This window comes from Jaculus jaculus, chromosome 5 (genome assembly GCF_020740685.1).
Source record: "Jaculus jaculus isolate mJacJac1 chromosome 5, mJacJac1.mat.Y.cur, whole genome shotgun sequence".
NCBI lineage: Eukaryota > Metazoa > Chordata > Mammalia > Rodentia > Dipodidae > Jaculus > Jaculus jaculus.
The window spans coordinates 36,758,019-36,772,583 of NC_059106.1; the positions used below are offsets into that span (position 1 = coordinate 36,758,019).

Here is a 14,565-nt window from a genome sequence, read left to right on the forward strand (position 1 = left end):
GAGCATCTTGGTCTTCAAAAGAGGCTAGGGAGCAATGCAATGGCTAGCAGAAGGATGGTCAGTTCCTGCTAGAGCACTGCGCACATGAAGCCTCTCCACCACGAGCAAATCCAAGCCAGAGTCCTTCAGGTGGACAGGGCCAGTGGGCGGGTCCCACTCTGCTAGAGAGCTATGGCTTCAGGACAGTACCTAGAAGAGGCCTGGCCATATGGAGAACAGGCCATGTAGAGTAGAATACACAGGCCTTTGGTAGGCTTGCTGGGGGCAGGGATGGAAAGATGACAGGGGCACCTGGGTGGAGATATCTGATGGTCTGGAGGAACCCAAGGGCCTACTTGGTGTTTTCCATCCACTGTTCTGGAAAGTAGAGAGCCACAGAGGAGGCTAAAAAAGTGAGAAAATTTGTCAGGAAGACCAGGAGAGGGGTTTTATGAAGGAAAAAAAAATGTCCCTGTGGCTGGTGGGTTCAAAGGTCACCTGAAGGGTGACATGGTTATCTGTGATTCCAGGTGACTTCTAGAAGTCTTGACATCAATGAAAGGCTGGGAGCGGGAGTCTGAGGAGTTGACAGCTGTGGTGGGATTGGGTAGGGCTTCCAAGGCACCATGGGCTTCCCTGCAAACAGTGGCCATGGGCCTCGTCTTACTAGGACTGCTTGGTGAAATGGCTGCTGGTGAGGGCTGTAGGAGTATTAGAGCCCTGTAGATACTGGAGGCTGTGGGGAAGTGAGGAGGCCAGCTTGCTAAGGGGGAGATATGTGGCAGGGAAATCCCTCCCTGCTCTGGTCCTGGGTCTGGGCAAGGCATATGGGCCCTGCTGTCTCACAGGCCACCCTGCCCAGGAAGAGGAGGTGCCTGGTTTAGCCAGGTTTCTGGGAAAGAGGAGCCTTGGGTACACAAGATTTATTTATCTTTTTGTTGTTGTTGCTGTTTTTTGAGGTAGGGTTTCACTCTAGCCCAGTCTGACCTCGGATTCACCACGTAGGTCTCAGGGTGGCCTCAAACTCACGGTGATCCTACTTCTGCCTCTCACGTGCTGGGATTAAAGGCATCTGCCAAACCTCACTTCTTTAAATGACTGAGAGAGAGAGAGAGAATGAATTGGTGCAGCAGGGCCTCCAGCCACTGCAATCAAACTCCAGATACGTGGACTTTAGGTTAAGATGGCGGCGTAGGAACCACGCCAAAGCAGCCTGGGGAGAAGAAGCCAAAAAATACCCCAGCAAAATACACTCTTCTACTAAAAAGTGAGGTGTATAAGAAATTACCAACAGCAGCAGAGAAGTAGGAGAGATCCAGAGCATCCAGAGCCCACGTAAAGCCAGCAGAAGCAGCTCCAGCAGCAGCAGCACCAGGTCTGCGGGGCCATAGCCGCCAGGCTCGGCATGAGCCGCAGGAAAAGGCAGGTGAGGGGATTTTCCACTCACACCAGAGCTCTTCCCAAACTCAAGAAACGTGAAGGGAGAACAGCAGTGAACAACGGAGGAGCAGATCATGAGGTAGAGGATCACATAGATAGTGAGAGACCTCGAGCCACCATTGACAGCCTCCCCTCCCCCACTGCCAGTGCGAGCACGAGAGAACATCGGGAGCTCACAGCAACCAGAGCAGCGGTCCAATGACCCAGCCAGCCCACTTGAACCCACAGTGCACCAAAGAGGGACCCAAGCAGGAGCGCAGCATAACTAAGACCAGAATCATGCCAAAAGGTAACTGGAATTACACCAGGTCAGTACCTGCCAAATAAGCCTGGTATATAGGGTTGAACCGGAAGTGCTAATTGCACCTTCCATATCAGGATAAATTATATGTTAAATCTGATGGATGGTTGGATTTGCCATTCTTAAATAAGCTATATTTTGGGCTTGTTATTTGTTGCTTCTTGATTTATAGTGGCTTTGTTTCCTCTTCTGTTGTACATTAGGGAAGGCTCTCATTTGGTCACAGGCTGACTTGGAACCGTCCACAGACCAGATATCTTAACCTCCTACTTGGTATTAAGTGTATGGGGCACCACACACCCTAAGGGACAGTGACTTTGTTAGAGGATCTGGTTGTCATAATACCTATGCTTGCATAAATACTCTGTGCTGTTTTTCATTGAAAGTGTACATTGTTTAGTTAAATTTTAGAATCTCCCTGTATTTTGTTCCACTCAGCCTACTTGAATACTCTCATAGCAGGAAAACCAACACCTAGGGTCACTTTTGTAGATACTCTGAGAGTCTTGAGAGCCATACCTAGCACCTTAAGCTCCTACCCTGAAGATATATAACATCAGATTGATACATCTAATAATACTGCAGCTAACTAGAAAATCCAAGCATTAAATTAATCCAAGATGCAAAAATATATACATTATAAAACAAGAAACACCAAAAATCAAGACAATATAATTCCACCAAAAAGTATTAGTGCATCAGAAATGACCTCCAGTGAGAACAAGTTAGAGGAAATACCTGAGAAAGATTTCAAAATAATGATTATAAATATGTTCAAAGAAGAAATCAAAGGAATGAAAGAGGAAATCAAGACACAGGACACCAATTTAATGAAATAAAGAAGTCAATACAAGACATAAGTAATGAAATAGAAATAATAAAGAAAAACCAGTCAGAATTACTATCAATGAAGAACACAGTTAATGAAATAAAATTACTCTGTAGAAAATCTCACCAGTAGAATGAATGAAGGAGAGGACAATATCTAAGCTAGAAGACTAGGTGGCAGATCTAATACAGTCCAACAAAGAGAAAGACAAACTAATAGGAAAGTATGAATGGGAATTTCAAGATATTTGGGACACTATGAAAAGATCAAATGTAAGAATTCAGAGCATAGTAGAAGGAGAATTTCAGCATAGTAGGCGTCTTCAACAAAATCATAGAAGAAAACTTGCCCCAAACTGGGAAAGAGGTGCCAATGCAGATACAGGAATCCTTTAGAATACCAACCAGTCAAACTCCAGACACGTGTGCCATCCTGTGGGCATGTGTGACTTCGTGCACATGCATCACCTGTGGCTTATGTGGGTTCTAGAGAGTTGAATCCTGGTCCTTAGGCTTTATAGGTCAGCACCTTAACCGCTGAGCCATCTCTCCAGCCCAACCCTCACTTAATTTTTATTTTTTGTGGACTAGAGAGATGGCTCAATGGTTAAAGGTGCTAGCCAAGCCTACTGGAGGCCCTGGTGTGCCTGTTCTCTTCTCCCTATCTGCCTCACACTCTCTCTTTCTCTCTCAAGTAAATAAAATAAAGGGCTAGAGAGATTTCTTAGTGGTTAAGGTGGTTGCCTGCAAAGCCTAAGGACTTAGGTTCAACTCTTCAGGTCCCACGTAAGCCAGATGCACAGTGATGCAAGTGCTGAAGGTTGCACATACATGCAAAGTTGAAGATGTGTCTGCACCTGTCCCTTGCTCTGGACTCATTTCCTTCAAGGCCCCAGTTGTAGGGGTGGGTGGGCAGAAGCCACATCCTGGTCTCACTGTAGCCCAGGCTGACCTGGAATTCACCATATAGGCAGGTTGGCCTCAAACTCACGGCAATTAAAGGCATGCACCTTTAATATTTAATGTTTTTATTTCTTGAGAGAGAATGGGCATACAGGGCCTCCTGATGCTGCAAACAACCTACAGACACATGTGCCACTTTGTGCATGTGCTTTATGTGGATACTGGGGAATCAAATCCTGGCCATCAGGCTTTGCAAGCAAGCACCTTTAACCACTGAGCCATCTCTTCAAGCTCTCCTGGCTAGTTCTTCGGCCACAGTTTTCTCACTGCAAGGAGCTGTATCTGTCAAAAAAAAAAAAAACAAACTGGGTGTGTTCTGGGAGGTTCCCCGTCCCGAACTTCTGAGAACTAGGCTGCTATGCAGTTACTACACTGGACCTTGCACAGCTGCCTCCTGGAGGCTTTGAGGTCAGAGAAGTAGGCCAGACAAACCCAGGGTCTTACTGGGGTACAGTGCTGCCCAAAGTCCTAGGTGAGGGACTTTGGCCCTCACCTGGCCAGGATGTAGCCTCCAAGCTTCCTTTGGACCATGCGGTACTTCAAGGCCAAGAAACTGCTGGTGGAGGAGGGGCATCTGGGCAGCCTCCTGGTATGAGAGACTCAGCAGCTCTGGGGCCTTTGTGCTCACAGGGTGCCAACTGCTAGCCATGTGTCCCCACATCACAGTCTGCTTCCAGGTGGCAAGTGGTGTGTAGCTGGGCTGTGGCTCCGAGAAGAATGGGCTGCAATGTCAGACCCTTCACTGCTGCCCCACAGCCAGACATGAGCCAGTACAGCGTGGGAGGCAGGGAGCAGCTCCACGGGCTCTGGCCTGGCTGAGCACTGCAGGAAGAATGCTGTAATAGAGAAGTCAGGAACTGGCAAGCGCCTTAAGCAGGTATGTACCCCACATGAACCCTGGATCCAGAAAAGGCTTGCCCTCTTTGGGACCCTGAGGATGCTGCACAGGGAAGTAGGACTTTCTACAGTGGGGCTGTAGGAAGTGGACGGCCAAGGGAAGGGAGGTTCTCCTCAAGGCACTGGCTATTGACCCCTCACAGAGCAACTTCAGTGTGACTTCTCCCAGAAGAGGTGAAGCTCAAGGTAGAATGGCTTAATGGCAGTGGCAGCAAAATAACAGTTCCTGTGGAAAGTGCTGTAGCGATTCTGAAAAGTTTGGCACATTCTCTCCCTGCTAGCCCCTTTAGGCCATGAGGGTTAGCAGCAGTGCCAAGAGCCTTGAGAGATATATAAGGGAGCTTGGGCATCCTGAAGATGTTTGCAGGAAGGACACACAAGACTCCTGGAGAAGTTGGAGTTGCTCCCACTGGTGCCCACCTCAAATTGTCATCCTCTAGGACTTGGGCAGGGGGAGGATGAAGGGATATTAATGAAACCATGCTGAAGCCTCCATTCCCTTAGACACTGCAGTAGCAAAAATGCCAGATCCTATAGTAAAACAAAGGCTGCAAATTTCTTCTGCCTTGTGAGGCATAAGGCTCATGCTCAGTACGTGCATGTATGGGGCTTCATGGAACTATGTCTACATACCTGGACTTTTCCCAGCTGCCCACTTCTACTCACAATAGGTCAGTGGCCAAGAAGGCAGGGTGGGGTCTACCTAGGAGATGTGACTAGCATCTTTCCCTTCTCCATTGGCCACACCCATATCACCCTGTATAATGTGGGCAAGAACTACATCAGTGTAGTGACATCAGCTGTCAGGGTGGGTGTGCAAGGGAAACAAGTATGGGTGGTGTGCTCCAGTCTATCACAGAAACCACAAGCCAGTCACCACAACCCTTTATTAGACTGGAGCTCTTGTTGGCAGGTCCAAAAAGAGCTAAGGTTCTGGGCTGGAGAGATGGCTAAGCAGTTAAGGGACTTGCCTGCAAAGGCAAAGAACCCAGGTTTGATTCCCCAGGAGCCATGTAAGCCAGATGCCCAAGGTGGCACATACATCTGGAGTTTGCAGTGGCTGAAGGCCCTGGCATGCCCACTCTCTATCTCGCTCACTCTCCCTCCAAATTGCTAAGGTCCCAAGAGAAGTTACGCACGATGTGGACACTGGCAGAACTCAAGGCTGGTGAGGCAGGGCAGTACCTGATAGATCCTAAGTCCCTCCCTGGCCTCAAGGCTGAGAAGCTGCGTTTTGACCACCTGGGCTATTGTGTATATTTGCCTAGGCATAGGTCTGTACCTTGGCACTTAAACTGTGGGATCAGTAGGTAGATACCTATCCCTTCCAGAGTGGCTCAAATCCAAAGGCAGGCTGAGGAATGAGAAGTTTATATGACCACTCAAGGTTGGTGACTATATTCTGGGCTATGTTCAGCCAAAATACACAAATCATTGTCTTAACCACCAGGGAGGTGAGAGAGGGAGGCCAAGTAGCTCTCTGGGTCACCCTGTGCAGTAGCTAGACCAGTTTTACTTCTTCCAGTCAAGAACATGGCCCTTTCTCATTGGGAAAGGAGTCTGTGGGGCACTGGGGTAGAGGGAAGACCCAGAGAGTTGGGTGATTGTATGTGTGTGTATATCTGCAGACAAGTGTATTATTAATGGTCTGCTTGACAGATTGGGGTAAAGTACTGTTCCCCAGAACAACTGTTTCGGGTCCTGGCCAGAGCTACAACCAGGGACAGCTGTGTTGAGTGTGTGTAACATGGCTGAGCACCAGGCTCAGGGGAAGTGCATGCAGGAGACCAAGCCTGCTGGGTGATGACTGTGTGTCAGAGTAGTCAGGGAGTCCCTATCTGCACCTCGGCTGAGCAACCTCCACCCAACCTCATTGGATCTGGTAACTTCCATGTACCTCAACCCATTGGCTACAGTCCAGGCCTGGGCTCTGGTCATTGCAGGTCTCAGGCCCAGGTCTCAGGCCCCTGGCTCTGGGGTGACCACACGCACATCTGCATCCCTACTCTTCCTGGTCCATGTCAGCAGTTTTGTATACCTTTTTATGAAATAAATGGTGTCTATTTCTGCCCCTTATAGTCTGCTCACAGCTAATCACCCCTGGGTGAGGGTGGAGATCTCCAGAACCATAGGAACCCCTCAGGATGGCTCTTCCCAAATAGAACTCAATGACTCCAATTTTGCCTTTCCCCTTTCCTTCTTTTCTTTTTATTTATTTGAGAGAGAGATACAGAAACAGGCAGGTAGAGAGAGAGAGAATGGACACACCAGGACCTCCAGCCACTGCAGACTCCAGATGCATGCGCCCCCTTGTGCACCTGGCTTACGTGGATCCTGGGGAATCAAACCTGGGTCCTTTGCCAAATGCCTTAACCCCTAAACCATCTCTCCAAACCCCTTTCCTTCTTTTCCCTGGACCCTTGAGCCAGTTGGCTTCTCTGTCCCAACCCCTAGTCTTTGCTTACTTCCCATCCTGCTTGGCTCTGCCACATCCCCAGCCTCTTTACCTGGTCACTTCTGGTTCATCCCTGCACCCGACGTGTGCTGTGGCCCCATGTGCAGTCCCACCAGGGATACACAGCTAAACAGGGGGTCTCATGCTCACCGACAGGCACAGTGAAGCAATGGGCCTAACCACGGCCTGCAGCTCCATCCCACCATAGTCTGGGCTTCCTGGATGAGCAGGGATCCAAACGCCACAACAAACTTTGCCTCACAGTTCAGGTCTAGGACGCATGGACACCGCGGTGATAGGCATCCTAGTAGGCATCATCTTTAGGCATGTGATCCACTCAGGCTCCGTCCCTGAGAGGCCCTGCCCCTACTCGCCCTGCCCTTTGGCTTCTCCAATCTCACTTTTGTCCACTGGCCCCTTACCAAACTACCCTTCTTCCTCCCCGATACCGCCCCCTGTCCCCTTGCCCATAGACCTCTCTCTTGGGTCCAATCCTTATTAACCCATCCCCACACGTTCACTTTCCGGCCCTGCCCTCTGGTTATGCCCGGACTCCGCCCCTGCCACCCTAAACCCGATTGTCCCTATGATTGGACTAAGACATCGACACCCAGAAAAACCATCCAGTCAGGGCTTGGGGCTGGTGCAGACTGAGGCTTGGTGTAAGCTAGTGTCCAGGAGCTGCAGAGCTGCGCCTGCGTGAACAGGTGAAGTGGAGTGGGGCCAGAGTTGGAGGTCTCTTGGTGACTGGCACCTCCCTCCCCACTCCACCCCCAATGGACATGCCTAAAATTGCTGGAGAGTCCTAACAGAAGCTTGGAAACAGGCTGCCTGCGACGTTGTGGGAACCAAAGGAGTCCCCACAGGGTGTGGGGTGGGATAGAGCCAGGATCCAGCTGAACCGCTGGTCGACCCGCAGGGCTGAGAACTAGAACTTGATGTGCCTCTCAGACCAAGAGAAGTTGCAAAAGTGGCCCTAGGGCTGAAGAGAAGCTTAGCGGCTAAGGCGCTTTCCTGCAAAGCCAAAGGACCCTGGTTCCATTCCCCAGGACAGATGTAAACCAGATGCACAAGGGGCGCATGTGTCTGGAGTTCGTTTGCAGTGGCTGGAGGCCCTGGCATGGCCATTCTCTCTCTCTATGTCTCTGTCTCTCTTTTAAATCAATCAATAAAATATATTTGAAAAATACCTTCTTCTAAAAAAAGAAAATAAGTGGTCCCAGAGTCCCCTTCGTGGTCCTGAGCTCCCAGCAGGGGTGGAGCAGTTCCAGACACCCAGACGAGATGTGGTGGATGCTTGCAGGACTGTGACAACTGACTGCTACAAGTGAAGCTGTGTGCCCCACAACTGCAGCCACTCTGATCCCTGTGTATGACACGAGCAACAGGAACAGGGATAGTCTGGGCTTGACTACAGCTGCCAGTGCTGGAGAGCAACGTCCTTATGTCCACCAGTCAACACTGCCTACTTCAGGGTGGTCTGGGATGTGGACCTTGTGGTGACTCAGCCTGACCTGGTCACACAGTGGATAAGACTTGCTGGAATGAAGGCATGTGTGAAATGCTTATGTGACCACATGTGCAGTCTCACGTGTCTGGTCTTGCCATCGACAAGGGTGCGGCTCCATGTGTGCATGACTATGTGTGACAGGGTGCAATGTCACCGGCCCCATGGTCTAAGGAGGCATTGTCCTCCATCACAGGGGCTCTGTGGCTGAGGGGTACCTTTAGTAAAGTGCTAGTCTCAGTTCTGTATCTTTGCTGGGACCTGGACCAGGGGTGTGGGTGGGTTGCTCACAGCTGCACCCAGCTTCTTCAGTATCTCCCTAAACTCTCTGACCTGGCCAGAGTACTAACTAGTTGGAACAGGAAGTACCTGGGCCTCAGGGTCAGAGGTGAGCAGGCTGGAACCTGCCCAAGCTGGAACTGACTTAGGCTCTCCTGATCATGCCCGTTTGGTGGTGAGGGATTCCTGGGGTTTGTAGCAGAACCAGGTGAAGATGGGGTGGGCAAGACTTTAGTCCTCGTGACATGGCACTTTGTTTAAGCAGCCAGGCTGGCCTTGGGAGGGCTGAGGGTTTGCTGGAGAGACCCTGGTGCTCTATGGGGTTTCACATGGTTGTCACTACCTCTACTTTGGAGACTTAGTCCTTTGTTCCTATATGGGTGCTGGGTCCTGTGGTCCTCTAAACAGGCCTCCCAGCAAGGATATGGGGCATGAGTACTAAGGGACAGCCATGGTGGGGAATGCGGAGAGAAAGCCCTTTCAGGCTTCTGGATCAGGTGAGACCCTACAATGATTCTACATGCCCTGCCCAGTACTATGGGACTCCCAGAGCTTCATGGTGTAGGGGAGCAGCCAAGCCTAGAACTGCCTGCCAGAAGAGAATGGGTACCAATTCCCCCACAGAACCATGGTCCAATAGGGTCACCTGGATGGAGGCTGGACTATGTAGATGTCAGGGGCCTTTCTAGCAGAACAAGGGGAAGGGGTATACAAGGAATTTTACCAAACGTGAATGCAAAATAATTTATTTTAAAATGTACTATTCACAATATCCAGGGACAGTTGGGAAACTTCCTGTAGTGGCCTGGGCACAGGGATGCCCTGCCTCTTCCTTCTGTCAACCAAAGGGCAAGTTGTTCAGCAGCCCCACTCAGCAGAAGAGGGGCATTCCTGCCCAGAGAAAGAATCCAGGGAGGATCACAGAGAAATGTCTCAAGAAAGGATGTTTCTTCCTGTTTTGGCAATTCAGTATGGTCAGGGAGGGCCCCTTTCCCCATATCTGTAATGGGGGTCAGAGAGGTCTCTGGGGTCTTTAGGAACCTGCAGTTACTGGAGACCTTGGAGATCCTTTTATTTTTCCCATTGAGACCAACCCCTAGAGAATGAGGAACCCAAATAGGTTCACCAAGATCCTTGGAGACTACTAACTTCCAAGGCTGCTATATTCTCAATCCCAGTGGGCCAGGGACTCATTCATGGAGCTGGTAGGGTGGTTGGCCTAGCCCAGGCTGGTGACCCTAGTTGTTGGCCAGGGGCCCAAGAGAGAAGGCATCAGTGGTGGCGGAGGCAGTGGCAGTGGCCACAGGTGGCCTGCTGAGGCAGCGCAGATTCCCAGTCTTCAGCGCACACTGCACAGGCCAGAGCACCACACAAAACAACATCAGCAGCAGTACGGAGACCAATGCTACTCGCCGCCAGTCCCTACAACGTGCCCAGCAGCGGGCCAGGCGGCCTTGGCGGGGGGCAGGGTCCTGGACTGGTACAGGTGGGGTAGTCTCAGGTGGCTTGCTCAGACCCACATCTACACACACAAAGTCAGGGGCCTCTTGGCCAGGTGTGGTGGGTGGTGGGCGGCAGCACAGCTTGGTGCCCTCAAGCCACACAGGTTCCTCCCTCCGCAGGTGTACTGGCATCTTTGCCTGCAGTTGGCGGCTGGTGCGCAGTGCAGGGGCCCCAGCAGCTGGCACTGGTGTGGGCTGCCGGCAGAATGGACAGGGTACGGTCTCTCTGCCAGAACGATTCACAGGTTGTGCAGCCGCCAGCCGGGCCAGGCACTCCAGGCAGAAGACATGGGTACAGGAGAGCTCCTTGGGTGTCTTGAAGATGTTGTCATAGCCTGAGAAGCAGATGGAGCACTCCAATGGAGAAGCCACCTTCTCTGAGCCAGGTGTGCTGGGGGATCTGGGGCTGCCAGCAGGGCCAGGGGACCTGGGTGTCATAGCTGTAGAGCTGCTTCTGCGGAGGGGTGTCACAAATGTGTGCCATACCTGCTGGCCTGATGACATGGTTCTGGGCTGTGGAATAGAGATCAACATGAGCTGTCCCTTTCCTGGGAGGTCAGCCTGTCCCTCTCCCTCTCCTCTTACCCAGCATTGGCCCCAGATTCCAGGGAAGGACACTGTCCACCTGTGTCCAAGCTATAACCTTCCCTCCCCCAATCATCAGAGGGCCAAGAGACCCATTGTACCCCAGGCCTGCAGTCTGAAAGGGGTTTCAGGAACACAGGCCACGTGCACAGGAATATTACACAGATGGCTGGACATGTTGCCCCTCACTTCGTGCAGATGATGACAGTGGCGCCCCACAGCTGCTATTTATGTTCATGCTCTGTAAGGCTGGGCCCACATCACACAATGCTCACAACAGTCCTATGTGGAGAAGTCAGCCCCAAGGTAAGGCACATCAGCCAGGTCACCAGACCACAGTGAATGTGAATGCAGCCCTGACAGGTTCACAGGCTGCCTATAGCTCTGGGTCAAATGAAATAGGGTTAAACTCGGACCCCAGTGTGGGGTGCTTTGTTTGGATGGCACATACCCAAGTTTTAGGGAGCTACGCAAGGGCTCCAGAGTCTCTGGGGGACCAACTGGGCCCATCTAGCTGGGGAAAGATAGGGAGAGCCTGGGGGCAAGGGAAGAATTTTCCTGATTGTATCCAGGATCCTATGGGCCAGCTTGTCTGGTCAGTAGAAGGATCTGGGTACCAAAGGATAGGGATAAGGAATGCCCCCGAGTCCATGGCCAGAAAGAGTGGGATGAGGCAGCCTCAGTCATGCTTTTTGCAGCCCACCCCCAAACAAGTCTGAGCCACACTACAGCACGTCAAGGAAGGAAGCCTTCCTCAACAGCCCACCCCACCTCTGATAGGAGTCCTGGAGACTGCTGATCCAATACCCACCCAGCCCTGCTTGCTACCCTCTCCTGGGCCAGGTTTCCACCCCAGGGCTCCTACCCAGAAGGCAATTCACCACAAAGGCTTTGGCCTTGTGTCTCATGGAGCCTGGCAGCCACACCAGTGGTGACCCCTCACCCAGATTCACAGGTCTACCAAATCATCACAGGGGCCATGTGAATCATCTGACATCGCTGTGATGTCATGTGGGCCTCAACCTTCTGGCATGTGGTATCACCACTTCCTGGAGGCAGCAGTGATCTTGACAGGGTCTAAGGGGATTTTAGGTCTATCTTCCCCGCTACCTGTGCTCCTCAGAGGACTGGTTCCTTGGCAAAGCACCAGGTCTCACCTTTAAAGAAGGGACCCCACCCTGAGGCTGCATAGGTGAAGGGTGAGGACAGGCTGAGGCGGCCTTACCTGATGGCTGGAGGGGTCAACAGTTCTTGTAGCCACGGGTCAACGGTTCTTGAACATGATCCTCTCCACCAGCCCGGGCAGGGCTCTGAGCTTCTGGGCTGACCAACTCCAGCAGTGTTTGCTCCCTCTCCTTGGGATCCAGCCAAGCCTCTGTTCCACCTGGCAGGTGTCCCTCCACAGGCCAGCAGCCAGCAGCTGTCTTGTGGCACCGGTCTGGCTGGCACACTGCTGTGCTGTGTGTGAGGGGGTAGTGATGCGTGTGCTCGTCTGGGTGGGGATCAGGTCTCTGAGGCAGGTATGAGTTCTTGGGGCATGAACTGCGGGACAGGTGTATTTATACCCTCTCAGTCATAGTGGCTGGGGGTGTGGCCCTGGTCATCAGGGATTGGCTGGCCTCCCGCCTTCTCCCTAGCAGGACGGGCATGGTGGGGAGCCAGGGTGAGACTCAGGGCTGGGATGGATCTGGCGTTAGCACAGGCCTCTGTGACCTGGGAGCTCTAGGCTGGGAATAGATGCTGATACTCAGAGCCCCTCTCCTTGGGAAGCAGGTCTGCCAGTATGGGGTCTCTGTTACTCCCATTCCTGGTTGCCACCCAGCAGGGACCCTCCACTGATCCTGGTAATATTCTCTGACACAGCCTAGCTTGTCATCTCCCTAATCCCATTTACTTGTATTAATGCCCTACCCTCTGCTGCTTCCTCTCACACATGCCTCCCATAAAACCCTCACTGGCTGCTGCCTCAGCACCCTGCTGTTGTTGGGGAACTCCTTGCTCTGAGGTGTAGGAAGTGGGAGTGAGAGGTCAAAGCTGAGTGGAGTCAGGATAAGGACGTTAGGGACACAACAGTCTGTGGGTGAGTGCCTGCTGGGCCACCCTCAGCTATGCCTTGGGATCTAAGGAAGCCCTTCACTCAGCCAGGGCTTTGGCCAGGTGACACAGGACCCTAGCAGACAAAAGGGTCCAGAGACAGTCCCTGGGTGGCCCTAGACAGTGTAAATTGAGGCAGCTCTGCTCATTGGCCGAAGGCCCTGAGGTGCACTTTTACCTTTCTTACCCTCTTGGTCAGACCAGTTTCCCCAGCCCTGAGGTTTCTCTGCCAGCTGGCCCACAACAGTGGACCCTGGGGTCCTGAATGACCTCAGTCATCCACCTACCTATAGGTCTCCCCACAATGTTGTTTCTGGGTGTCCTGGTGCTCAAGGTCAAGACTCCCAAGGGAGATGAAATGTGAGAGACTGAGGGAACCTAGGGGCAATGTCCTCTGAGGGGGCCTGAGCTCTGAAATGGACTACGGCTTCCTTCCTGTTCCATGAGAGGCGAGAATGGGGGGGGGGTGTGTGGCATAGGAAATGTAGCAACCAGAGGAGTAGTGGGGGTACAGAGGAGGAGGTAGTGGATAGGTGCCTAGACAGGGTATAGCAGCCCAAGGGGAGAGATGGGGGCCCTTGATGTGTTAAAGATCGTGAAGATGAGGCTCTGAGCGGTGATCTGCTTAGGTCCCAGCCTGTGTTCCATGAGAATCATGACTGTGTGTCACATGCTGCCTCCAGGAAGCTGGAGGGCCAAATGCTCTGGGAACATCCTCCAGAGAGCTCCTGGGAATATCAGAGCTCTGAGGTCACCAGGACTACCCAGTGGACAGCCAGTACCCAGAGGCAAACTTGCTATGAGAGCTTAGGAATGTTATCAAACCTCCCAGTCTTTAGTTTCCCAGCTCAGACTCTACGAGAGGCCAACCTCCTGCTAACAGGGGTGGAGATCTTCAAGGGGAGAGAGTTCTAGCCAGCAGAGGAATGTCTTGTACTGCAGTGTCTAGGGAGGTGAATGGTGCCCATCTGGACTCCATCCTGACCATCAGGCAAGTGATGGGAATAACCAAGTGTGTGTGTGGGGGGGCATGTAAGCATGGTTGAATAGATACATGCATTCGATGATAGCGACCAATCAGTCCCCCATCTCTTCATTTTAGACCCCACAACACTACTGCAGGCTCCTGGATGAAATAAGTCTTCATCGACCCCCTTCCTTGTTCTGAAGTGGGTATAACCTTTCCAGAGTATCCTAGGCCCACCCTAGCCATGGTCCCTACTGCCAGGGACATGGACCTGGCTTCAAGTCCCTGCAATGCCCTGCTAAGAGACAAAGGTATGGCCAGTGGAGGAGTCCCTCCACTTTGCTAGAGTCCTTAGCCTTGGCCCCATCTCTTCCTGTCCAATGCTGGGTGTGATAGTTAAGTTTCTGTCAACTCAACCTGTTTGGGAATCCATAGACATTCCTTGTAAGTGGGTCTCTGAGGTTGCTTCCAGGAAGGATTAATTAAAGGAGGAACCCAGGCTGGGGGGATGGCTTAGTGGTTAAGGCGTTTGTCTGCAAAGCCAAAGGACCCAGGTTCAATTCCCCAGAACCCACGATAGCCAGATGCACAAGGGGCACACACATCTGGAGTTCGTTTGCAGTGGCTGGAAGCCCTGGCACACCCATTCCCTCTCTCTCCCCCTCTTTCTCTGCCAAATAAATAAATAAAATAAAAAAAAATACTTAGAACTGGGCGTGGTGGCGCACGCCTTTAATCCCAGCACTTGGGAGGCAGAGGTAGGAGGAT

General features: G+C 52.0%; 1 protein-coding gene across 1 annotated transcript; it reads right to left on the minus strand.

The window, feature by feature from the left end:
• Window positions 1–9,379: 9,379 nt before the first annotated feature.
• Window positions 9,380–12,097, minus strand: Rnf223 (ring finger protein 223). The gene is made up of 2 exons (XM_004657772.2): window positions 11,962–12,097; window positions 9,380–10,664 (listed from the first exon to the last, which is right to left on the minus strand). Exon 2 carries the CDS (start codon window positions 10,653–10,655, stop codon window positions 9,888–9,890), a length of 768 nt encoding a protein of 255 aa, XP_004657829.1. The 5' UTR covers window positions 10,656–10,664; window positions 11,962–12,097; the 3' UTR covers window positions 9,380–9,887.
• Window positions 12,098–14,565: the final 2,468 nt, after the last annotated feature.

Coding starts and splice junctions, on each gene's coding strand:
- Rnf223 (XM_004657772.2), bottom strand. CDS start 10,655: ATGTCATCAGGCCAGCAGGTATGGCACACATTTGTGACACCCCTCCGC.